The sequence below is a fragment of the Scleropages formosus genome, chromosome 5 (genome assembly GCF_900964775.1).
Source record: "Scleropages formosus chromosome 5, fSclFor1.1, whole genome shotgun sequence".
In the NCBI taxonomy this organism is placed as follows: domain Eukaryota; kingdom Metazoa; phylum Chordata; class Actinopteri; order Osteoglossiformes; family Osteoglossidae; genus Scleropages; species Scleropages formosus.
Window position 1 is genome coordinate 7493416 of NC_041810.1, and position 26226 is coordinate 7519641.

General features: G+C 51.3%; 1 protein-coding gene across 4 annotated transcripts; it reads left to right on the forward strand.

The window, feature by feature from the left end:
- Positions 1-7483: 7483 nt before the first annotated feature.
- On the forward strand, positions 7484-25232 carry LOC108926378 (DNA (cytosine-5)-methyltransferase 3A-like). Of its 4 annotated transcripts, none has more exons than XM_029251742.1 (22): positions 7484-7979; positions 11372-11463; positions 13418-13568; positions 13682-13773; positions 14924-15055; positions 16388-16540; positions 17397-17555; positions 17981-18088; positions 18831-18975; positions 19211-19333; positions 19438-19482; positions 19628-19707; positions 19964-20076; positions 20191-20374; positions 20599-20683; positions 20808-20953; positions 22448-22538; positions 22739-22887; positions 23149-23234; positions 23379-23448; positions 23613-23731; positions 24623-25232. In XM_029251742.1, the coding sequence occupies exons 2-22, from the start codon at positions 11401-11403 to the stop codon at positions 24762-24764; spliced, it is 2436 nt and encodes an 811-aa protein (XP_029107575.1). In that variant the 5' UTR covers positions 7484-7979; positions 11372-11400; the 3' UTR covers positions 24765-25232. The 4 variants fall into 4 exon arrangements, with proteins under 4 accessions (XP_029107575.1, XP_029107574.1, XP_018594553.2 ...); XM_029251741.1 differs by lacking the exon at positions 7484-7979 and adding an exon at positions 7994-8478; XM_018739037.2 differs by lacking the exon at positions 7484-7979 and adding an exon at positions 7994-8429.
- The last annotated feature ends 994 nt before the right edge of the window (positions 25233-26226 follow it).

Consider the following 26226-nt stretch of genomic DNA (forward strand, 5'->3'; position numbering starts at 1 on the left):
CCCCGTGTCCCTGAGCTGACCTCTGGTAACTGGACACAGGAAGAGCATCGTGATGGACCACGAACGGTGCCTCGTCCTTCTGTCTGCTGAAACCTAAAAACAGCACTTGTTCAACGAATTGTGGTACCGAGGAAGGAGCACAAGGAGCACATGGGGTGATGAATATGCTGTTCATCCAAATGCTGTTCATCCAGGCGCTGTTCATATAGGTTCTTATCATCCAGATGTTGTTCATCCAATCACTGTTCACCACTAATGGAGATCTGAAGAACACGACCAGTTCAGTTGGTTCAATCGGCCCATTGTTTCCCGCCGACCGTTCAGTCACTGCAGGGTTGTCCACTGCTGCCACCTGGTGTCCTCCAGCAGAACTGATACTCCCGGGCACCGGGACCACTGTGGGGGGCCATTTCCGGGGGCCATGCGACTCTTAGCAAACCTGCACTAAGAAACATCTCTCATGCTCCAGCGAAGGATATTGTCATTTATTGTCATTTATTGTCATTTATTGTCATCGAGAGACACAAGCTGTGCTTTCATTGTCTTTTCCGAGTTGACTCCACCGTCGCTGCACAAGTGTCGCTAACAGGCCCAGCCCTGTACCCTGCGCTCCACACCCTGCGCCTGCTTCCGCACACAGGTTACCCAGCAACCCAGGAGTGTCACACACACACTGGACGGTGCCCAAGGGTGCCCTTCTTCAGCTGGGAAGCGCCACTCAAACCCCGGGCCGAGACCCAAGAGCGTTGCAGCAGTCTGCTGCCCACGCTCCTCCGCATGTCTCCTCACTTCCCTCAGATTTTACTGCGATATTTTGTATTTATCACAGAGGAGCCGCACAGGTACACAGCAGCGGGACCTCAGCTCTGCAGCAACACCTCGGGCTGTCGGGGCTCCAGAGCTGTCAGCACTACCTGGGTTTCATTCCTTTTCTTTCTCGTTCCTCATCTCTTGTTTCACCCGAGCCCCTCCAGGGGGGCTACGGTGAACTCGAACTCGAGCCCCTCTGACCCGGGGAAGGACTCGATGGACATTGCTGTCCAGGTGTTTCACTGCACTCCAGAGCATGACGTGTGGCTTAGCAGGTCCAGGTGTGCAGGGGTTCCAGTCCAGCACCTCTGCGCTCCCGAGGGAGGACTAGTCTGCCAGGTTCACACAGACCCTCCAGAAAAACACTCCAGCGCTTCTGCTCCACAGCTTCACACCTGCCAAACTCCATCCCCTCCCTACAAACACACACACACACGCATTTAGATGAAGAGACCAGTGTTTGGGTTCGCATCCCACTGAGCTGTGTTGGTGCATGCTCCGCGCATGAACTGTCCCGCGGGTGCGAGAGGAGCCCGTCGGCCTGGGCTTTGTTACCAGGTTGGTGTGGCAGGAGAGAGGCTCTGCCAGCATTCAGCCCTACCCCCAGCAGGGCAAAGTGGGGGTGGGGGGCTCAGGGCGCCCGTGGTACCCACCGACAGGCCAGAATGCAGATGGAGACGGTAGCACCGTTGCCACGGAAACACGAGGGACTTGGGCTAATCGTGGCAACTGGTAACTTAGTAACTGAAGCAGGCGGTGGACGGCGGCTCAGCCCCGTGGGCTCCATCAATCATTGACAGGGTCCCGGTACCGGCTCTCAGCCTTTAGCCACAGCTGTGCAGGGAAGCGAGGGGGGGCAACCGTTACCACGGAAATCATAAACCCTATGCTCTTAACAGTGTTACTAAGAAATGGAGGTGTGCGTGCGTGTGTGTGCGTGTGTGTGCGTGTGTGTCTGTGTGCTTGTTATATGTTTGCTCAGGAGCCCAAGTGTGTCAGTTGTTGTGTGACCAACTGTGTGTTTGGGCTCACGTAACGGAGTACGTCCGTGTGTGAGAGCGTGAGTGTGTTTCCTGGACAAATGGAGGCCCGATTTCCTCCTGCACCCACAGTCCCGTGTGTGCGGTCCTGTGATAACAGCCCCCCCCAGGAAGTCGTCAAACTGCAAGAAATGTAAGAACGTCCAGAACCTGGTCCCCCTGCTGAACCACCCTGACAGGGGGCCATTTCTCTGGGGCGGACACTTCCTGTGTGGCCCCAACGCGCATGTGTTTCGCTCCGATTATCGCTCCAGTGAAACGCTGGCACCGTGGGCTGAAATACGACAGGAAGTCCCATAAAACCCTTCATCTCCTCAGTGCCATCAGGGGCCGTGGAAACAGTTTAAAAAAAAAAAACTGCCGTCAACAGCCGAGACAGGTGAGCAAAGAGAGAACCGCGGTTTGAGTTGGCGGGGATCTACCGCAGGGTTTGAGGTTCGAGTTCCTACTGTGAAAAAGAGACAAAGGAACATGACTCACAGTGAGGGAGAGCGACCGCAGTGACTCTCGGCAGAGTTACGGCAACATACTGTGGGGTGCGGAGGGTCGGTGCCGAGGGGGTGGAAATGAGCAACAAAACAGGATAAAGGCTCAGATTCAGCAACTCTGAGGCACAGAGGGAGCTTGTTCTGCCACATCAGGTCCGATTGTAGCCCCTCTGGTATTTTACCTGGAAACATGGTACGGAATGGGACGCGTTCCTGCCATCACCTCAGATTCCCGGTAAGAGGAGAGCAGGTGGATCCTAATTTCTGTTTCCACCATGAGCACACATAAGAGCCACAGACACACACACACACACACACACACAGGTCTTGCTCTTCAGCGCATGCCTCTGTGTGTCTTTGTGAGGTCATGACCTCTGCACACCCTACACACACCCCCAGGCTGACTTGCAGCCCCCACATAGAGCGGCCGGGGCTCGAGGACTCCTCGAGATGATGTGTGTGCCTCAGTACCTTTAGTCCCCGAGACAAGTGGACGGCTGACTCAGGGAAGGAATTTTCACCTGAACAGATTCTTGAAAGATTCTGCGGTCTAGAAAAGGTCAAGAACCTCAGATGTACGAGTTGTGTGAGGGGGATTTTCCAGTTTCATTTGGCAACCCAGAACCAGGTTCGGGGGCATCACCGTGTACCATGTTTTTCCCCTTTCTGGACACTACCGTAGATTCCCTGACAGGTAAATTTAAAGGTTTTATGACTGTTACAAGGGTGGAAAAGGGAAAAAGGAAAGAAAAAAAAAGGATTCAGCTTCTTGTAATGTGTTGAAACAAAGCAAAAACTGAACACACTCAAAAGAGTGGAGATGATTGTGGACCTCAGGAGGAACCCCCACTATTCTCAACAGCACCGTGTGAGCTGCGGAGTCCTTCCGGTTCCTGGGTCCAACAATCTCCCACGACCTGCGGTGGGACGCCTATATTGACTCCTTCGTGAAAAAGGCCCGACGGCGGATTTACTTCCTCCGCCAACTGAACGAGTTCCAGCTGCTGCGGGACCTGCCGATCCGCTTCTGCTCAGCTCTCATCGAGTCTGTCCCGCGCACGGCTATAGTACAACTGTCTGCTTTGGCTCGGCTAGCGAACGGGACGGAATCGGGCTGCGAAGGAAGGCTCGAGTCGGGCGCGAGGATCATCGGTGCCCCCCGCGGACTCTTCGGAAGATGCTAAATTCCAGTCTTCGGCTCCCGTACGAGAGCGGAACGAGGAAGCGGGCGGGCAAAATCGTCACCGACCCCACACGCCCCGGGCACAAACTCTTCACACTCTTCCCCCCGGCAGGTGTTACAGAGCGCTGTCCGCCAGAACCACAAGACACAAGAACGGTTTTCCCCCTCAGGCGTCACATGTATTTATATTTACATTTATTTATTTATCACTCTCGTGAAGAGCTAACCCTCCCCAGTAGATCTCCTGTCAGTGCAACATTATCCAACCGCTTTCTGTAATTTACCCATTCATTTACTTTTTTAGTATTTATACTAGCACTTACACTCTCGTGTTTGTATACTCTGTTAATATATTATTTATTTATTTATTTATTTATTCTGCGATTCTGTGTCAGCTGTTTGTTGTCTGTAAATACTGGAAGCATCTAGAAACACAGCAAATTCCTTGTGTCCCTCAGCACACTCTGGCTAATAATAATAATAAAACTCACTCTCAGTCATTCTCTCATTCTCAAATGATAACTCCTGATGGGGGAAGGGTGAAATGATTGGGAATAAAATCACTGACTGCATAGAAATAAAACTACAACGCGCTTTAGGACCCCTGTTTATTACACGCATCCATTTTTCGTTGGAAGATGTAAAGGAAACGCGCGCCGAATTCAGCGAACGGGGATTTGAGAGAAGAATCTGGCAACCCATTTCAAGGCCCTTTAACATGTGATTCAGAGACGCACTTTCGACACTTTCGCAAGTTCCACTTTTCGGCACTATTTCGGTTTCCACCTCGTAACTAAGATCAAAACAGAGCAACGTGTGTAATGATACACTGTACAATTTAATGCAGTCCTTAATTTGAACAAAAAGCAATTACTCCAATATAATTTAAGTATACATTTCACAATGCATCTCTTAAATGAATTACACACAAGGGGTTATTTTCTACAGATTTTCTTTTTTTTTTTTCAAAGTTAAGTTATACCATGTAACCACAGCGCCTCTCAGGACCCGCGTGGACCGACAGATGGTGTTTGTGGCTAGATGTGTCCGTGTGGTTTAAGCGCACAGATCTCGGCTGACGCGTGGATGTGCGGCCTTATTGTGGACGGCGTGGGGGTTGGGGTTCGGTGGCCTGCGTATCTGCTCTGTATACCAGAGTTTGTGCTACGCTAAACGTGGTAAACGGGGCCCCAGAGAAGGCCCAAGTGCCCAGCTAAGAAATAAGGACCAATGGCCGGTGTGTGACATCGGGGTCAGAATGAACGTGAAGCGCGCATCCTGGGTTCGCGCTGCGCTCCACATAGTCTTCGCACCCCAGCGGCTGCAATCGTCTCTGTGAATAATCCTGATGTGAATAAGGACACAGTAGATAATAACGAACACGCTGCAAGACAACAATATGTCCGAACCAGTCCAACCTTTAGTCCCGGATTGTTTGACAGCAGCGCGATGAAGTTTTCGCAGATGGTTCACTGCGCTTTCCACTTTTCACGCGAAAATTTTATTCCTCCTGTAGGTAACAAGCAACATCACGGAGAGCGATGTGAACTTGAGGACGATCGTGGTCCATTGTGGTGGAGCTTCTGCTGGTGCAGTCGTTCATAGAACGCGTCTCTTTCCCAATGAGTGATGGGTGTACGCGTTACTATGGCAACATCACCATGAGACACCGGGTGCTAACCAAGACCTCTCTCTTCTACTTGATTTTTCTCCAAATTATATTATTTACACACTTTTTCTATCCAAACAACTCTTTTAAGCAAAACTTTACTGGAGCTATGAAGGTTGAGCACACTGATGAAGGATATTGTGCTCATGTTGGTTAAAAATATGGTATGTATAGCGAAATATACAGTATGTACAGTATATGTACTACATATGTGAGCATCAGCTTATATTTCTTAAAAGGATATTTATAGCATGAGATTTTGCACAGATGCACAGTGCAGTGTGTGTGTGTGTGTGTGTGTTTCTGTGTGTTACTCCCAGGTTGTGCGACAAAGCTCCCTTCAAGCCCAACAGGATTGTGTAGTCGATTCCTTTTTATTTTATGACTATCGGTGGAGTGGAAAAAATAAAAATACCAGTTAATGAATAAAATTCTAACATCACATTGGAGTTTTGGCCTTTGTCAGCTGTTTTTGACTTTTCATTGGTAATGATGAATCCAAAACATTCGATTTATTTGACTTCTTTCTTTATTTCTTCACTTAGGCAAAGCAACAGGTGTACAGAGAGACACAGCTGGGAACAGTGAGAGGAGACACTTTGACCAGAGCAAAACGTCTGCTAGACGAGTACAGGGAAATGTAAACCAGATATTGTCACCTGAATGAATGTGGTAAAATTCAGCAGTACTAATAAACAATGCGGCAGGGGGTGTGGTGGTGCAGTGGCACAGTGGATTTGGTCCGGTCCTGCTGTCCGGTGGGTCTGGGGTTCGAGCTCCGCTTGGGATGCCTTGCAGTGGACTGGCGTCCTCTCCTGGGTGTGTCCCCTCCCCCCCAGCCTTGTGCCCAGCATTGCTGGGTTAGGCTCCGGCTTGCTGTGACTCTGCTCAGGATAAGCGGTTTCAGACTGTGTGTGTGTATTTGGTAAACAATGCAGATCAGATGTACATATACAGTAAAGACACAGAGCTCAGTAATATATACCATTTCTTTGGGTGCGGTTTTGTGTGGGAGAAACTACAGTTTATCCCCACCTAATGAGCAATTAATGTAGAACAAGTTCTTGCCTTCATTTAGTGAAATATGAAAAAGATGAGCTTACTGAAGGCACTCTGTGATATTTTATTCCGTTAGCAAGTTGCAGCCCAATATTAATGAATACATCAGCACTGCACAACAAATTGGGATTTTTAAAAAACTGCTTCAAATTGTGACAGTTAATGTTTACACAGTGGCACAGTGAGTAGCGCTGCTCTCTCACAGCACCTGTGTGGTGAGAGAGAACATGGGTTCGATCCCCTCTCGGTCTGTGTGGAGTTTGCATCTTCTCCCTGTGTCTGTGTGGGTTTCCTCCGGGTGCTCTGGTTTCCTCCCACAGTCCAAAGACATGCTGTTCAGCTTCACCCATAGTGTGAGAGTGACAGAGAGCGTGTGCGTGTTTCACTGATGTATGGATGAGTGACCCTTTGTAAGTAGTGTATCTAGCAGTGGATGTCTTTGGGTGCTCTGGTTTCCTCCCACAGTCCAAAGACATGCTGTTCAGGTTCACCTATAGTGTGTGAGTGGCAGAGAGTGTGTTTGTGTGTGTTCCACTGATGTATGGATGAGTGACCCAGTGTAAGTAGTGTATCTAACAGTGTAAGTCACCATGGTGAATAAGGTGTGTGGGCTGATAGTAACACTACATAGAGTTCATTGGATGTTGCTTTGGAAAACATCTGCTAAATAAATAAATGTAAATGTTTTATATTGTCATGTTTACATTTCACAGACACCGCGTTGTTTTTTTTTGCTGTATGCATTTGATAAAAATGTTGTGTATATATTCACATTTATCTGACTCTTTTCTTCAAAAGCAACTTACAGTAAGGAGTTACCTACAATTATAATTATTTATTTATTCACATTTTCAGAACCGCTTGTCCCATACGGGGTCGCGGGGAACCGGAGCCTACCCGGCAACACAGGGCGCAAGGCCGGAGGGGGAGGGGACACACCCAGGACGGGACGCCAGTCCATCGCAAGGCACCCCAAGCGGGACTTGAACCCCAGACCCAACGGAAAGCAGGACCGTGGCGTGGTCCAATCCACTGCGCCACCGCATCCCCACTTATTTATTCATTTAAGTAATATATATTAATATATTACTGCAAAATATATTAATATTAATATGTTTATTTCTTTAATTTTTGGCAAAAAAATAATTATTTATCCATTTATAGAGCTGGGTAAGTTTACTGGGAAAATTTAGGGTAAGTACCTTGCTCAAGGGTACTACAGTTGGAGGTGAGATTTGAACCTGTCACGTTGGTCCAAAAGCGGCAGCTCGAACCACTACATGATGTAGGTATTAATATATGTTGAAATAGACAAGGCGCATAAGGCTCTGCTAATCGAATAAAAAATTACACTAATTTGTATCATTTTGTGAAAGAAAAGAGTGCAGTGAGTGCGGGTACAGTGAGTGAGAGCTGGGGGGGGGGGGCAGAGTCGCGCAGGGTCCAAAAGGGTTAAAAGTGAAGCGAAAGTAACTTTGTTTCAGTTCGAGTGCGATTCGCGACCCGGGAAAGTGACGCCTGAGTGTGGTCCAAAAGAGAGCGAAAGCAAAAAAGAAAAAAAAAAAAAAAAAAAGAAAAAAGAAAGAAGGAGAAAAAGGAAAAAAGGTGCATTTCGCGCGTGCAGCGGAGGCGTTCGCTCCTCGGATCGCGGTAGCGCGAGGCAGCGCGTGGCAGCCCGAGGCAGCGATCGAACCCGGGCTCGTGCTCCGCGTGCGCCTCCACACACACAGGTAAGGAAGGAAGGAGGCGGCCGATCCTCGGACCGGGAGCCACGTTTCCAGCGCGCGTCCAGTCCGCACACGTGTCTCCTGCTGCTTTGACACCGTCGCCGGATTTTGTGAGGACACGCGTGCGTGGAAAAAACAAAGTGATTCACTTGTTGGATACATTGTTGCACACAGTGAGTGAGTGACTTAAGTTAGTTCTCGGGACACACACTCTCTGACACTTTCCGACACGCTGGACGCTGAGTCAGTCTGTCCAAGTGTCCAGCACTCCGCTGCTCGCTCCCCACCGCTTTCTGTTGGACTCTGTCCTTGTGGCGGGACGCGCGTCTCCGCCGCTCGTGCGGCGCTCCGCGCGACTGACGCGCGCTCCCGAGGAACGGGATCTTATGCAAGTCGGGAGGAAGCGGCGACCGGCGGGACGGGGAATAAAGTGAGCGCGCTCAGCTCCGCGAGGTGCGTGTTGCGAGGTGTGTGTGTGCTGCGCTGCGCCGCGCTACTCCAGGTACGTGCGCGTCTCTTACTCCGCCGCGGGCACGGTAAACTCAGGGTAAAGCGTGCCGTGCGTGGTGCCGGTGGTGCGCGCGGCGAGCCGTTATAATCCAGATGTTTCCACGCTCGGAGCGGACAATGAGGAAGAGCGCGCGTGGAAGTTGTTTCGCGCCCGTCCGTCCGTCCGTCCCGACTCTCTCTCTCGCACCCTGGACACACGACACACACGGCGGCAGTGCCAGAGTAAGAGGCGACGGACCGCTGCGGGTTTTACCTTGTTTTCACCGTGATGTGACTGAGCTCAACTCGCGCAGCCGGTGGAAACTTAGTGGCTCGTCTCCGCTCTGCTCTTTGTTCACATCCACTGCACTGGGGTGTGCGGCGTGCACGCGCTTGCGATGCGTGGGGTCGAAACCCGCCGTCACTTTTTTTTCTCTCTCTCGCGCTCTCTTTGTCCTCCTCCTGCACGTGCCTCCCTTCCTCCTCCTGTCGTGTCGATCGACTTCTCTCCTCTTTTTCTTTCCCTCTTCACTCACTGTCTGTCTGTCTGTCCGTCCGCGCCTGCTTTGCTTTGCCCAGACAGCAGAGTGTGTCTCCAGCGCAGGGCACTTCGTGACTTCCTGTCTCCGGTGTCCTGGACACACGCGTCACGAGCCACTCTTTGGCTTCATGCCGTCCGGCTGCGCGCGTGTGTGGCCTGGCTGTGTCACGCGCCGAAATGTCAGGTAACTGGTGCGTGCAGGTGGGTTCGGAGCCCCGCGCTCAGCTGGGTTCGCCTCCCGAACTCCCCCACGGCACAGAGGAAGGTACAATGGGTGTGACCTCCGCTGGTGTGTTTCGCAGGGCTACTTTGTGTAGCAGCAGCACATGGCTCGCACTCCATCGTCACAACATCACACTCCGTCAGCGCTTCGCCCTCCCGCATCACACTAGCGTTGCAGTTCAGCATCACGCTCCAAGGTAACGCTCCAGCATCCCTTCACGCGGAGCAGAAAGTCTGTGTGCTGCGTGGACGTACTCCCCGGGCCTCCTCGCACACATTACCACACGGCAGTCATCCTGAAACCCTCAATGAGTCAGAGCTGTGATTTCACTTTTCTGTTACACTGGAGCACACGTGTCTCATCACTCCAGTACTTGTCATTGAGAATAAATTTGGTGTATTTACTATTTTCAAATGTATTCGGTATATTTAGCATTGGACTTGGGCCGTACGTGCCTCAGGTGTGCGTGTGTGGACGTCACCCGGGACCCCCGGGGACCAGACCAGGTGCTTCTGGAGGAAGGAGGGCAGTGACCACCTACAGGAAGCACATCAGCCTGATCGTGTCTATCTTCTGAGCTCCATGTTGTTTCTCAGCAGACTCTTAAGTGTGTGTGTGTGTGTGTGTGTGTGTGTGTGTGTCAGTAGGCCTTTCTGCTGAGCAACATTTAATGAGTGTGACTTTTGTTTGCTGCTTCAAAAAAATTATGTCGTGAGAATTATACTGTCGCTAATGACTAGTGCTGTTTAGATTAATGTGTTGATGTGAAACCCCATGGTACAAGAGTGCTCTATGTGTGTGTGTGTGTGAGAGAGATGCCTAATGGATATCGCTGAGGAGTCACTAATCTTTCCGTCAGTACCCCATTCCCCAGCAGGGTTCTTGTAACTTTTTGCTAGGTTTCCATGGCAACCGGAGTGTCCCTCTCCGGAGTCTTGGGTTCGGTGGGGAAAGAACCGCTGGGGGCTCTGCTGAGCTTCCTCGTGTGCAGCAGGTTTCTGTGTGGTTTAGCGAGTGCGCAGCACATGGGAAGTGTGGCTTTAATGTGTGTCTTTAAAACTAAAAAAATCTTAATGAGTGAAAAATACTTAATGAGTGGTTTATTTTTGCTGCTGTAATTTTGGAGATTTTTTTCTTTAAGGATCTGGGCTCTAAGTGGTACTTGGAGAACTTTTTATCTGTAGCGCCTGAAACATGTCTCACAGTTTTACAGCTGAATCTCTGAGTGTGTGTGTGTGTGTAAAACCCAAACCGTACACCTTGCTTTGTTCAATCCCTTTCTTCAATGGACCTTATGGAGGACATTTGTTGTTTCGATGGTGGCACTTGGACGACTTGCTGGAAGTCCTTGTCCAAATGGACAAGAACCGTTTTTACTGGGTCTCTAGAGGACATGTTCAGTCCCACGTTAGCTGCAGCACCACCTACAGTGCACTGGAGGTTAGGGTTAGGGTTAGGGCACAAACAACAAACTGATCTCTACATAGTGTCTCATTCTGTTTTAAACAAGGTAATGATGGGGGGGGCAGAGTGACAGACGTGTGTGACCCCGCTGGGGACGGCATCTTCCAGACTGGTGCAGGACTTTAAAACGGGAGGTGCAGGTGGGGTCAGGGCAGGGATCCGGCATGTCCTCGCATGCCCTCGCATGCCTGCTCTTTAGCTTCCTCCTCCTGGCGCTGCAGAACAGCAGCTGGAACGCATCCCGTCGCAGCGTGTCCTACGGCGCTCGTGACCCAAGCGAGGAGACGGCACATGCAGGTGGTCCATCCCCTCGTCTGCGTAGCGCTGCTGTCTGTCTCACTCAGCTTCCCGCCTTCTGTTTGGAACGTCCCTCTGGGGCGAAACTGCAGCCCTTCTTCTGGGACTCGAACCAGAGGTTTTTTGAGAAACACTCTGGGGGCCTGTGATTTAAATACCACAACGACAGCTACCCACATATTGCAGCGGCGTGTGTGTTCTAGGCCTTACATTTGGCGTTGGACAAAAATTGCCTGTGGATGTTTGTGTGTCTAACTCGTCTGAATGTGTGCGTGTGTGTGTGTGTGTGTGTGTGTGTGTGTGTCAGCAGCGTTGTGTAATTTTGTACTCTGTCCGTGTGTTTCCTGTCTCTTGACTCTGAACTTGCGCTTCCTCTTGCAGGTCAACAGAACTCCAAGTGAGCGTCAGCGATGCCTTCGAAGAAGTACTGCCCGCTGGGTGCAATAGCGGAGCGGGACCAGGTGGGGGCGACGGTAAGAGCCTCTTACTGTGATGTGGGTGCAGCTCAGTTACCGTATGACACGAACTCAGGTGGGGATGGACTGAGTGTGTCGTGCTACGGTAGGTGGGAGGCGGAATAGGGCGGCAGGACGGCTCTCGGGGACAGCTGGTAGCGTAGCGGTCAGAGCTGCTCCCTTTGGACCCACGGATTGCAGGTTTGATTCCCATCTGTAGCTGTAGTACCCTTGAGCAAGGCACTTACCCCAAAACTGCTCTGGTAAAGTTGCCCACAGGTATAAATGGCTAAATGTATAAAGTGTAAGCTGCTTTGGAAAAAAGTGTCAGGTAAATGAATAAATATAAACCCATCTCTCTGAGGGCCCCTGACATCTCCATCAGTGAGTCCAGCACCCTCTGCTACGGTTATGTGTGTTTTCCCCGTTGAGATGCGCAACGCAACACACACCCCTCCGACTTTACGGTTTCGCTGCTTCTGTCACACGGCAGCTTTACGGCCAGAAGCGGAGGGCCCTTCGGAATGTGTTTTGTTCACAGCTCCAAAGTCTTTGTTGCCACAAATTAGAGTGTTTTTTGTAGTTATAATAGATTTTTTTAAAAAAAATCTTTTTTGTATTAACTTTGATTTGCATCATAAGTAAAGAGAACTCAAAATTACTGAAAAGTGCTTTGTTTTCACAAACTCCTGTTCAATGCCGATCGCTCGTCTCAGAAACGCATCCGACGTTCCTCATCCTGTCATCGATCGCCGACGCCAAGGAGCAGCAGACAGCAGCCGTAAACGCCGCGGGAGAGAGTTGAGTCGAGGCGCCTCCACACGCGCTTCTCTTTGGCTGCTTTTACTGCCACCTACTGGTGAGGGGGGCAAACGCGGGTCACGGTCACTCTTAAGGCAGAAGTTTTAGAAAAGCAGTAAAAACGTTACGGTTTCACATCGAAATGGGAGCGTTGCCGCGAGGCTCCGGTGTAGCCGTGTCCTTATGGGACGCGTACCACAGGGGGCGCTCTGTACTCTCAGCGTGGTTCGGGACTCGGTGTCTGAGCCCTCCTGCCGAGCGCTGCTTCATTAACGTGTGGAGCTGAAGTGAAGCGCGCAAAAATTTCGGGAGACGGATACATCTGGACCCCGAGCAGCTGCAAAATTCTGGGGCCTGGGTCAGAGGTCACTGTGGGGTCACCTGCTGAAGCAACTGCTGCAGCGTTTCAGGCTCCTCTGCGGTGTTCGTCCATGAAGCCCTGGCTAGGAGCGTGTGTGCAGATTGTGTGTGCAGAGTGTGTGTGTGTGTGTGTGTGTGTGTGTGTGTGTGTGTGTGAGAGAGTGTGTACGGAGCATGCGTACGGAGTGTGCGCTGTGGTCTGGGCCGGAGGAGGTTGGGCGCAGGAGAATGGCACGTAGGAATAGTGAGTAAATGACCTCAGTGACCCTGAGCACCCCTGCCTCTCCTGCCAGCTATAATTTCCGCTCAGTGGGAGGGGCCAAACACTGCCCCCTCCACCGCACCCCATCAATCACTGTTACTGGAGCCGATGAACCGATGTTGACCTGTGTCTACAGGGATGTGCACTTTCTCCTTGACGCGCCTCATTCTGTTTGACCACCGCTATGGCATTGTTCTCTCAAACCCAGAGCCCCTGCGCCCCCCCCCCAGCTCCCTCCTGAATGAGGGTTTTACCACCGCGCGTTCCGCCTTGTTCCCCACGAGAGCAGGAAAATCCGGTGCCACCGGACAGGCAGGTGTGGGATTAGTGTTTGTTTTGGTGCAATGGGCGGATTGGCGCTCTTCTGTCCCAGAGCAGGGGCACGTGTCTGGAAGTGTGTGTGTGTGTGTGTGTGTGTGTGTGTGTGTGTGTGTGTTCAGCACACGCTTGGAAAGCCACGCTAACACACGTGGGTTTTGCGCCCCGGACTGCTGGGTGGAGTCGAGGTGTAGCTACGTGCTGAAGCCCCGCCTCCTCGTCCTCATGTAGGCGGCGGTGAACGGAGACGTGGCGCCCGAGGTGGAGCGACAGCTGGAGGCTGAGGGGGCGCCAGAGATGAGCAAAGGGAACAGCCCCCTGACGGCCGCCGAGCCGCCGTCACCCGCCAGCCCCCGGCAGAACGGCGAAACGACAACCCCCGGTGAGGGCAGGGCCGGGGCGCGCGTCCGGTGAATGATGGCTGATGACGAAGGGCGCAGAGCATGACTGCTTTTAATTGTTTTTTTAATTCTTTCTTCGCTGTCTTTACGCCAGACCTCAGCGACAAGCTCTCCGGCTGTCGGAAACGCAGCAGGCGGAGCTCCGAGGTGGAGGACAAGGGCGGCTGGGATACCTCACCTAGCCAGGTACGTGTGAAGGGCCAGAGGCAACACCGCTTCCACGCCACACGCCACAGGCCACAGGCCACGCCTCCAAGCAGTGGGTCAGAATGTACCCCTCGTAGCGCGCCGCAGGTGACGCCCTTCTCTCCAGAAGCCGCACCCACTGTGCGCAACACTTAGTGCAGCAATCCATAGAAACACAGGAGGGAGGGGCCCCCAAAGGTGTTGTTGCAGTGCATTGTGGGTGTGGCAGCGGTGGGGTAGTGGAGGGGGATCCCAGGTCGACGGAGTGTCGGCGGTGATGGGCGTGGCGGGGCAGCGAGGAGCTGGACGCTTTCCCGGACGGTGTTGCCGCCAGGCTGCCGTCACCAGGGATCTACACGTCTGTGTGCCGTGTGTGTGGAAAAGCAGCAGCAGGCGGCGGAGGAGTGTGAGTTCCAACCCCTCGGCACCGGCAGCAGTCTGTCGCTTCCCCTTCGAAAACAATTAATTCCATCCAGAACGCGAATGAGTTGGCAGGGAGCCCTGCTCTCTGTCAAAGGCGTCTCGTTCCAGAATGTTCCGCAGCGGCGGCGGGGCTTTTGTGTCGCTCAGAAATGAAAACTGTATTCGGATGACTTGGTGTAAAACGGTGCGACTCTGGCACCGGCGAAACGGGGAGCCCCGAGAGGAGGCATCTTGCGGACGGACAGTTTGGCTCCGGAACTGGAACCCGAGACCGTGTTTCGCAGAACCTTTCTCCGTGGTCTGTCGGGACCCCACATCCACCCCGTGTCCGGGGTTCCCGGCCTCGGGGTCCGCCGTCCTCTGACTGGTGACAGACCCGAGTGCCTCCATACTTGATCGTTAGGCTAATTTATTGGGAAACCAATTGATCAGCTGGACGAGTTACTGATCAGCAGCCTGGTGGGTTATTGATCCGCCCTTCAGCGATGGACTGAAACGGGGCAACAGCCTTTGGACTTAAAGGAGCTGGGTTCAAATTTTCGTACTGTACAACCCCGATCAAGGTACTTACCCTGAACTGCTACAGTAAAAACATAACCCTGTTGTATAAATGGGTAAATCGGTGTAGGTAGAGCTTGAGGAAAGTGTCAAATAAATAAATACATAAATAAGTAAATAAATGCTCCTTCACGCTGCTCTAACGCCACTGTCTGACTCTTGACTGCAGATCCGCGTGAACCTGAGACAGAGGCCCTCCCCCAGGACCATATTCCAAGCGGGGTTCGCGCCCCACGGTGTTGCTCACCGAGAGCAGGACAGCGGGGGACGGGCCAAGCGGAGGCAGGACAGCCCCACGGGGGTAAGAGAAGAGACCAAGGTGGCAACTTGTGAACAGGAATGATGTGTCATTGGGGGCATGAACTTTGGACCGGTGAGCCAATGGAGCAATTGACTCCGCCCCTCTGGCTCCACCCCCCCGATCTGTAACCAACAGCTCCTGGTAATAAGTAGCGTTTAATAAGTTCGGGTGAAGATCTTTGACCTGCCTGTCGAAGCACAGGGCATCGTGCTCATCGTACACATCATTCTCATTGTACACATGATACTCATCACACATTTACATTTATTTATTTAGCAGACGGGACAAGCGGATTCAGACAGTGTGTGTGTGTGTGTGTGTGTATTTAGCAGATACTTTTCTCCAAAGCGACTTCCAATGAACTCCATGTAGTGTTATGAGCCCACACACCTTATTCACCGCGGTGACTTACACTGCTAGATACACTACTTGCACTGGGTCACTCATCCATACATCAGTGGAACACACACGCTCTCCGTCTGTCAGTCACACACTATGGGTGAACCCGAAGAGCATGTCTTTGGAGTGTGGGAGGAAACCAGAGCACCCGGAGAAAACCCACACAGACACAGGGGGAACATGCAAACTCCAAAATACACGTGCTACTCATCACACTCATCGTACGCATCATACACTGGCTCCTCAGGTGACGAGCACTCCAGTCACAGGTCCCGTACCCTACGCTCCTCACGGTTTACAGTTTATTTTTCAGAGTCTTCATATTTCCTTCGTTTAGCCGTGTTCTAACGCTTCTTTTTGCAGCCGAGTGTCCGACCTGCAGCACAGGAGTTTGACGCTCTTTTCATTTTCCCTCGTTTACAAGTTTCAGTGTAACTTCAAGCTGAACAAACAGTAAAGTCTTAGAGTTTTTACTCGTTATACCCGTATCCAAGATTGTTACACAACCCAGAGAGCGGAGAAGTCAAAGGTCACCTGTACGTCTGTCACTTGTTACTGGTTGTGACCTAGTGCTAAAAGCGACTTTGGAGTTACAGACAGAACAAGGTACGACTTTGTTTGCAGCCCATGTGTCACCCTGTTTCCCAGGGAGCAATGAGAGCCCCTTGGGTCTCACCAAGAGAGAGGACCTGTCAGTTCCGGGTTTCTTTATGTACTTTGGCTTTTGACCTTAGTGGTCATCTCACATGGCCAGACTTGAGACTCGAATGTGTGACCTTTGGGTCCCCGTGCAGCGCTTCTAACCGCTACACCGCCAGCTGTCCCTACATGGGCCCCCCAGAGGGGAGAAGAGGCTCATGGGAAGCAGCAAAAGGTCTGTTGAGCGCGATGTATGGAGACCGGGGGACCCTAACTGTGCCGATACCCCGCCAGGTGGTTACCTGTCCCCCACCTGAGGATCCCGCAATGAAGCTGCAGGAGCAGGACTCCAAAGACTCCGCCCAAGTGGCGGTCTGCCCCTCCCCCTCTTCTTCCTCCTGCACCTCGTCCACCGCTGCAGACTGCTCTGCTCAGCCCGAGTACAAGGTGAGAGGGCGGGGCTTAATGGGGCACCACCCCCCCTCCAGAGCACCTACACAAAAAATACACAGAACACAGATTATCCGCTTGTCCGTGTTTCGCTACGTAAGTTTTAAAAATCTGCGTTCGTGTCAAAGTCAGAATTTCTCTGGTCACAGCGGAAAATGAAGTTCCACCCACATCTGGGTGAAGGCGTTTTTTCTTCAACGAAGTATTAAAATCATGAAACAGCTTCTTCACAAGGGCAACTCGAACACAAACACAAAAACAACAATTAAAAACCACAATACTGAAAATTTCTCCATAAAATAAACCGAAAACGGCACCACGGGACCCGAAGGGCGAAACGGCTCCAAATCCCCGGAACCCAAAGAAACGAAGACATTCAGCCACTGGCCTCAGCAGAAGCCCAGCAAAGAACTTTACCACGCTTTACTGTACCCTATACTGTCCTACACCAAAACCACAATAACCAACAGCGAAACCCCCCCCACTGAACTTGAAACAACGTCCATAACATATGACAAACTTCAAAAAATGTAAAGCGCAATAAAAACCCCGATACACCCATCGAGATACAATAGAGCGCCGTAAAAGGAAATGAAACTATGCAGAGGAAGGTAAAGCATGTTAAAACTTCATATTACTTCCCAAAGTCCCTAAAGGCAGCTGAGCGGAGGAGCGGCGCAAACACACCTCCCCGTGTCTCCTCCTCCTCCTGGTCACACGCGTGTCCTTTTCCACGGGGACGGAGGCCGCTGACTCTCGCTTCTTGGGAGTCGCTCGGCCCTCGTCGCCGTCCGGCCGTGTCCCGCGGCCCCTCTTGTGACGTCTTCTACCCCTCGATTGACCTCACCCGCAGGACAGCAAGGGCTTCGGCGTCGGAGAGCTCGTCTGGGGGAAGATCCGCGGTTTCTCCTGGTGGCCGGGCGTCGTGGTGACCTGGCGGGCCACGGGCAGGAGGCGGGCCACCCACGGCATGCGCTGGCTCCGGTGGTTCGGCGACGGAAAGTTCTCCGAGGTGAGAAGGTGCGGAGGGCAAAGCGAGCCGGAGCACCGCACCGAAACAAGTGGCGAAGCGCGGACGCCTGCTCGTAGTTTCATAACGTCAGAATGTGCAAAAAATGATGTCCCTCTAAAATGTGTCGTTGCTTTGTTTGTGCTTCTGTGCTTTTCCCCATTAGTATAATTCAGGATTAAAATGTACTCACGTTTTGTGCTGTTTACCAGTGTATTTACCAGTAGCTCTTAGTCGCGGTGACCCGGGGGGACAGGATGTGTCTCTGTGGTGCTGGACTGACACTGCTATGTCCCTCTCACACACACCATGGTTGCCTTGTTCCCTCCATAAACCGCAGGGGTGTTTCTCTCTCTCTGTGTGTGTGTGTGTGTGTGTGTGTGTGTGTGTGTGTGTGTGTGTGTGTGCGCGCGCGCGTGTCTCTCCAGGTGTCTGCGGACAAACTGGACTCCATAACGGCCTTCCCCAAGTACTTCAGCCAGGCCTCCTACACCAAGCTGGCGTCCTACCGCAGGGCTGTCTTCCAGGCGCTGGAGGTGAGGGAGACCTCAACCGTGACACGCCCTTAGGTGGGATGGCGGAAGGTGCTCGGGGGTCTCAACTCACAGCTCACAGGCGTGCGTATGTGTGCCTGCGTGTTGTACGTGTGCTTGTGCGCGCACTCAGTCCTCGCTCATCGCCACGTTTCCGGTCCCACGCTGTCACCTGCTGGCCTCCTGCAGTCACTCGAAGCTCCGCCTTCGCTCATCTTCTCGGGTTCGTCCGCCGCGACCGTTCTCATACTGCCGTTTGATTTACATCACATGTGGCTTCGCACGCCTCCGGTTGTGTGGCCTTTGCGCGAAAACAGACAACAGGCCCTAGGGTGACCTGGGGCGACGCTGCGGACCAGAGCTCAGAACTCAGATCCACCCCGGTGACAGTGAGCTCTCCTCTCGAATCCCTGCCCCGGAGCTCCACGTCACTGCCCCTCCTCTCGCCCCCGCGGGGCCTTTCTGTCCAACGTGAACCTCTCAGCTGAGGCTTCCTTGGGCTGCGCCAGCTGTGTGACAGCTGGAATCTTGGTTTCTCTCACTTCCTGTAACGGTGGAGTGAAAATGAGCAGCAAGACGGAACAGGTTCGTTTCACAGCAGCCGGTCTGATGTGTGGCGTGTTTTACCGAAGTGAGTGTCGGGACGACGCCCTGGTACCGCTGCGCCGGCCCACCTCGCCCCGTGTTCTCAGTGGTCTCTCTGCTGTCCCTCACCGAATCGTACGTTCGTGTGTGTGCGGCGCAGGTGGCGGGCGCCCGCGCGGGCCGCGCCTTCCCTCCAGGTGAGCAGGGTGCCGGCGAGGACCCCACGAAGCCCATGCTGGAGTGGGCCAAAGGGGGGTTCCTGCCCGAGGGCTCCGAAGGACTCAGACCTGTAGCCACAAGTGCAGGTCAGATGCTCCCCTACGCTTAGTACTCACACATACTAACACTCACACACACACAGGCTGACTGTCTCGTTCTGTGTAAATGTAACCTGTGAAGAGCAGTCACATTTCTGGGTTCCGCTTGACTGAAAAGGCAAAATTCACTGCAGAAACATCCTTGCTTGTTCCAACAGTGTTTGATCACCGTCGTCATGGGTAACCATGCCTGCCCTGTGTGTGTGTGTGTCTGTGCCACCAGAGAGCGGTGACCTGGCTCCCCCGGTTCTGGACATGGGCTTATCCGAGTACTTCCCTCTGGCCAAGAGACAGAAGCCCAGTCCGGGAAAGACGAAGGCTGCCGAAGAGGAGGCCCGCAGCAGAGGTCAGAGGTCGTGCCCTCGAGGGCGTCACATCCCGCGAGACTCCCTGGTAGAGTGGAAAATCATCGGTTTACACTGATCTATGTGTTTCTGTCACTCCTGTCAGAACAAATGGTTCATGAAGTCGTGAAGAATAACAGAAGTATTGAAGGTGCGTTTTGTGCGCAATTCCTCTCGCTTCGCTTCCAGCGTCCTCCGTTCGCAGCACGGCAATGCTCATGTGTCCGCGCGCATTATGCTCTGTGCGCACGCCGTGTAACATGCCACCTGACACACGTCATACGTCTTCCTGGTAGAGTTTTGCCTCGCGTGTGGAAAAACGAAAGTCGTGACCTTCCACCCGCTGTTTGAAGGAGGACTGTGTGTAAAATGCAAGGTGAGAGGAGGGTTCGAGCTGGGACGGCTCATGGTTCGACTTTGGCAACCGTGTGCAAGTTAAACTCCCTGGCTCCGGTGCGTATGTAAAATGTGCTCGGAGGTGGGTAAGAACGAGGTACGTTTGCTCTATTACTTTTACGGACAAACTGTGTTTTATTTATGTATATACATGAAGCTGACCGGCTGCCCCTTTTTTTTTGTGTGTGTGTGTGTGTGTGTGCGTGCACGTGTGTGTATACAACATCCGTTCCCAGAATGTGTACCTAGAGATCTCCTACATGTACGATGACGACGGCTACCAGTCGTACTGCACTGTGTGCTGCGGAGGACGCGAGGTCCTCCTGTGTGGGAACACCAACTGTTGCAGGTGAGGGACAGACCATTTAGTTCCCATCCAGTTCCCATCCAGTTCCCATGGATGAGAGCAGGAGTATAATGTGAGTCCCAGCTCCAATCTGTGACCTTTGACCTCTCCCCACAGGTGCTTCTGCATAGACTGCCTGGACGTGCTGGTGGGTGCAGGGGTATCTGCAAGTGCGCGGGCGCTCGACCCCTGGCATTGCTACGTGTGCCAGCCCTCGCAGAGCAGCGCCGCCCTCCGGTGCCGCCCTGACTGGAGCCAGAAGCTGCAGGAGTTCTTCGCCAGCGACCACGACCCGGACTTTGTGAGCGCGAACCCCGGCCCCCGTTCGACTGACACACCTGTTAACCTGGGGGTTGGCGCTGGTCAGACGAAAATATGTTACCATATGTTCTGATGGATGTGTTATTTCTTGGTACCACGGGGTTATGAATTTTCAAAGATACAGATAGTTCCCGGTTCATTTCTTTAAATTCCACTGTCTTGTCTTTTATTCCGTTTTCTTTCATCTTAACCTCATTTCTGCAGGAACCGCCCATGACTTACCCGGCGGTGCCGGCCGAGCAGAGGAAACCCATCCGCGTTCTGTCTCTGTTTGACGGCATCGCCACTGGTGAGCGCACAGCACCTCTGTTTGTAACACACAGTGGGGGGGGGCGTAGGGTGCAGCCTGTGCCTCAGTGTGACCGCGTGCGTGTGTGTGTGTGCGCGCGCCCGTGCACATATGTCGTGATCAGGTTATTTGGTGCTGAAGGATCTGGGCTTCAAGGTGGATCAGTACATCGCCTCCGAGATCTGCGAAGACTCCATCTCTGTGGGTGTCGTGCGACATGAAGGAAAGATCCAGTACGTGCACGACGTACGCAACATTACGAGGAAGAACGTGAGTGCAGTCCTCGCACCGCTCGGCGTGTGTAGCGTATGCCTCCGAGTGTCGTGTCTGTCTCCTTGTCGTGGGTCATAGCTCATGTTTCCGTGAGGTTTTATTGTGGGGCTGCAGCAGCTACAGTATTTCCATCGTCGGGAAATAAAAAAGAAAAGTAGCACAGGTGGCGGTACTGTGTTCACCAGGGTAGTACTAAATATATTTTATAGAATAAAGACTAAATAATGTCATGTCACGTATGATGTGTGGCTTTCAGCTCACGTATGACAGATGGAGGACAAGGACAAATTAGCCGTGTCTCTCACCAGCATATAGAGAATGTTTCCAATCGTCGACATCGTGGGTGTTTGTTGGTCTCTTTATATGAGCACAACTGGACCCACAAGACTGCAAACACTTTTGTTTGTAATTTCAAAGTCCACGATCACTGAAAGTTTAAAAGCACAGATGTGACTTATTGTACTTTTGTTCATTTCACTGACACTTTTCTCCAAAGCAACTTATAATTCTAATGTTGTAACAATTGTTTACCTATTTATACAGCTGGGGAATTTTACTGCAGCAATTTAGGTTAAGTACCTTGATCAGAGTACTACAGCTGGAAGTGGGATGTAAACCTATGACCTTTCGGTCCAAAAGCAGCAACTTTAATCGCTACACTACCAGCTGTCCCAAAGTTAGACCATGTAAAAGTGTCAGGTATGGCTACAATGAATTAAACACTTTGTGAGACTTTTATTGTAATGTTAACTTTAAGCTACGTGAAAATTAAACCTAAAATTGTTGAAAGTAATGATTTAAAATGATTGAAAGTAGAAATAGGTTTCTTCCCGCAAAGTCCTGTTTGGTTTTGTTACTGATCGCCAACGCTGAGGAACACGAGACAGGAGACATAAACACTGGGAGGGAGCTGAATGAAGGTGGTGCTGCACTCCTACTCTGTTTGGGTGCTTTACTGCCGTCTTTCAACAGGGAGGGTAAACACGGGTCACGTTCGCTCTTACACGCCTAAGTTTTATCAAACAGGTACGTTTATAAATGTTAGTGAAGAGCATGTACACACACACGCAAAGAGTGTTTCCGCACTGAGAGAAGGGTGTCGCTCAGCCCAGTCCCCTCTTGGCTGACGTGCCTTTTCATCCATTGTGTGTTCGGGGGAGGTGGGGTTGGAGGGGGGCTCTTGTTTCCCTGTGCAGCCCCTGTATTGCACAGCAGAGATAAAGGTCTCTGCTGGGACACCCCCCCCTTTTCTCCTTTCTGAAAAGCCCTTTGGGAGGGGCCTGGGGGTCGGGTTGTCTAACAACAGTACAGATGTGGGAGGGCTGAAGGCTGGAATGCCTGCCCACTTTCTGTGTGTGTGTGTGTGTGTGTGTGTGTGTTACCTGCTTTAGAAACACCAGACCATGTCTCGGGACTCTTACGTGCCGAGTGAGCCATTGTTACTCTGTACTGCACTAAAGTGACACTGTGCAGCCCTGTTATATTGTGCAGATTGAAGAATGGGGCCCGTTTGACCTGGTCATTGGTGGGAGTCCGTGTAACGACCTGTCCATTGTGAACCCGGCCCGGAAGGGACTGTACGGTAAGGACTCGTCCACTGCATGTCCAACAGCGGACTCACAGTATCAACGCTCCCTATCCAAAGGGTTTGGACAGTTACTGTCGGCTCTTCATGAAACATTCATCATTCACTCTCAGTGGTCTGGTCTCACGATCACCATTTACACTCAGTGGTCTCTCAGTTCTCATTCACACTCGGTGCGGTGGTCTCATTGTCTCCAGAGGGAACAGGGCGGCTCTTCTTCGAGTTCTACCGCCTTCTTAGTGTGGCTCGGCCCAAACCTGGTGACCAGCGGCCCTTCTTCTGGCTCTTTGAGAACGTCGTGGCGATGGGCGTCAATGACAAGAGGGACATCTCCCGCTTCCTGGAGGTCGGTGTCACCTTACATGTGCACCCTCACCTTACACACACACGCCAGCTTATGTGTTTGTATGTCAGTGTTGGTTTGTTTGCGCAGTCTGTGCATACGTGTACATGGCATGCGTACATACCCTGTTAAATGCACATGCACACATGTTTTCGCGATCATACACATACACTCAGATGCATACTGAGATAGACAAGCTTCGCAGGTCAGCAGATCTGATCTTCATCCCTTGTGTTATTTCTGTCCATCTGCTGGCTGCTCCAGTGCAACCCTGTGATGATAGATGCCATCGAGGTGTCCGCCGCCCATCGTGCCCGCTACTTCTGGGGCAACCTGCCTGGGATGAACAGGTGTGTGTCTGTCCCTGTACACTGTTGTACATGTCTGCATGGCAGCACCTCATCCACTCCGCTCTGCAGAATGCATCTGTTACCCAGGGGGCTTCGTGCTGAACTGGATGTGTTTGACACGATTTCCGTCCACCTTCTCATCAGGCCTCTGTGCGCCTCAGGGATGGATAAACTCCAGCTTCAGGACTGTCTGGAACACGGACGGGTGGCCAAGGTGGGTCTGGATGCTATATCAATGTGTGTGTATGTAGTATGTAGCTCTGTGACTCATGCAGTCTGTGTGTGTGTGTGTGTGTGTGTGTGTGTGTGTGTGTGTGTGTGTGTGTGTGTGTCTTGTGCACACATTGACGACCTTGCTCCTCCTTGGCTTGCACCCAGTTCGGGAAGGTGCGAACCATCACCACCCGCTCCAACTCTATCAAGCAGGGCAAAGATCAGCACTTCCCTGTCATCATGAACGGCAAGGAGGATGTGTTGTGGTGCACAGAGATGGAGCGGTGAGTGTCAAACACTCAGGGTCCTGACTGGAGCCCATTGGACTCAGCATTTATCACACTTATTCATATGCTTCTTTGTTTGTATTTGTTTTTCTTGCCTTATGCCTGTGTTAAAGCGCTCTGTGTCACTGTGTGAGAAGAGCGCTCTATAAAAATAAATTGAATTGAATATGCAGCGGTAGGTGCCTGCTGACAAAGTGGTTAAAACATGCTGTTGTGATGTGTGCTTTTGTGGGAGAGCTGGTAATGTAGTGGTTACAGCTGCTTCCTTTAGACCAAAAGGTCACAGGTTTGATCCCCACCTCTAGCTGCAGTACCCTTGAGCAAGGTACTTGTCTTAAGTTCTTCCAGTGAAATTACCCAGGTGTATAAATGGGTAAATAATTGTAAATAGCTCAACATTGTAAGCTGCTTTGGAGAAAAGTGTCAGCTAAATGAATAAATATAAATGTGATCAGAACATTGGATGTTCATATCCTGAGAGGGAGACTGATAACCTTTATATGAAGAACTTGTCCTGAGTTTGTTCAGTGAAGATTTGAACGGATAAAAATGCTCCAAAAAGAAATTCCAGAACCTTTGAAGTAGACAGTGTGGTGAGGGTTCTTACAAGGTGCTTGGTTTTAAGAAGCCTTCTGTAGCTCACTGAACAGTTTTTGTGGCCTCATTTCACTGGTTGATCATTTTAATGAGGCCTTTCTTGATTGGTCGATCATTTTAATGAGGCCTTCCTTGATTGGTCGATCATTTTAATGAGGCCTTCCTTGACTGGTTTATCATATTGGTGTGAGCTGTGGGATTGGTTAGTTTTTTTTGGCTCTGTGCGACTGGTTCTACCGTAGCAAGGCTTCGTGTGATTGGTCTTTACTGATCGGTTGATTATTTCTACAGGATCTTCGGGTTCCCCGTACACTACACCGACGTGTCCAACATGGGCCGGGGTGCAAGGCAGAGGCTTCTGGGCCGGTCCTGGAGCGTTCCCGTGATCCGACACCTGTTTGCCCCTCTCAAGGATTATTTCGCCTGCGAATAGCCCAACCCCCTTCCCTTCGTGCAGCGCACAGGGGAACAGTTGGCTGAGAGGAGGAAGCGTAGGGAGTTCCCCAGCTGGCCCAACGTGACAGGGGACTGAGCTGTCACCAAACAGGAAGGTGCTGTCGCTGGGGAACACTGGCTCCTCCAGGCTTTACGAGATAAAGAGGACCCAAGCAATGTGGGATTTGTCTCTGATCGCAATGTTAGTATGGAAGCCCTGCTCCCTGCGGGTGAACCGCGGGGGCATTTCTAATCGGTGCCTTAGACAGACAATCCAGAGAAGCTTTTCCTGTCAGTTATACCTCACATGGAGTCAACTACATACTGCACTCACTTTTAGTGTTCTTTCCTCTCTAAACTGTGACGTTTCTGTCCCGAGCTCCCTTCGAATGACATTTCTTTCTTCCGAAAAACCAACGTGGTTTGTGACCGCTTTAATTTTCTTCATTTTAAATACTTTTATTTGCCTCCCTTTCAAAACTTGAAATTTGAAAGTCCATTTGGGGAAAACATTTCCCCACTTATATTAATATAGGTTTTATGGATTTTAATAGAAAAAAGATTTTATTTTAATGTACTGTAAAAGCACAATTGACGATCTAAGAATTATTGGTGCATAAACGTTAAAATCTAAAACGTTATTTTAAGCTTTGTTTTCTGATGTTTTTTAGACTAAAACTCTTTTGTACTGGTGCATAAGGGTATGATACCAAGAAATATAACTACAAAAACTACCTAACTATTTGTGCTTGGTAAAGTAGAGTAAATGTGAGGCATGACTAAAAGGGGCTGAAGTGACAGGTTAAACATTTTGGTTGCAGAATATCAAAAGTGGAAACGATTCCAACGGTATTTATTTGGTTCGCTGCATGCTTCTAGCTGTAAGGGTATATACCTGGGCATTACTGCTGCCTCACTGGCTTGGAATAACACCGCGCCTCACAGTAGTACAGTATAGTAGAGCGCATTGATGTGCGCTCGGTCCACAGGACCCAGGGAGAAGGACAGTACCGTATTTGAGAATGCGGCACTGTGTTACTGGGAAGCGCTGTGACGCCAGCAAGTGGTGAGCTCTCGTCTTTAATCCGCAGGATTAACAATCTCAGCCCCAAACGTCAGGCCAAGTCTTCAGGTCAAATCGTCCACCTGATGGAGAGTCTCTGGGTGCAGCATCGCGTCCGCGCTTGAGAGATGCTATTTACTGTATCGGCCTCCGTCCAGGTGACCCAGGAAACACGGGCGCAATACCTCACTTATCTGTAGCAATAACATCACAGTACTGTATATTTCTTTGAACTTTACAATCTTCCAGGCATCTTGATATATTACAAGACATGTTTAACACGCATTTCACTGATGATGTTTATGTTCAGTATTCTGCACAAGGTGTTTAAATACGCTTAAAGCATTTACATACGTAGTTGCACCGCTCAGCTTTACTAACACTTTTATTGCCTGGT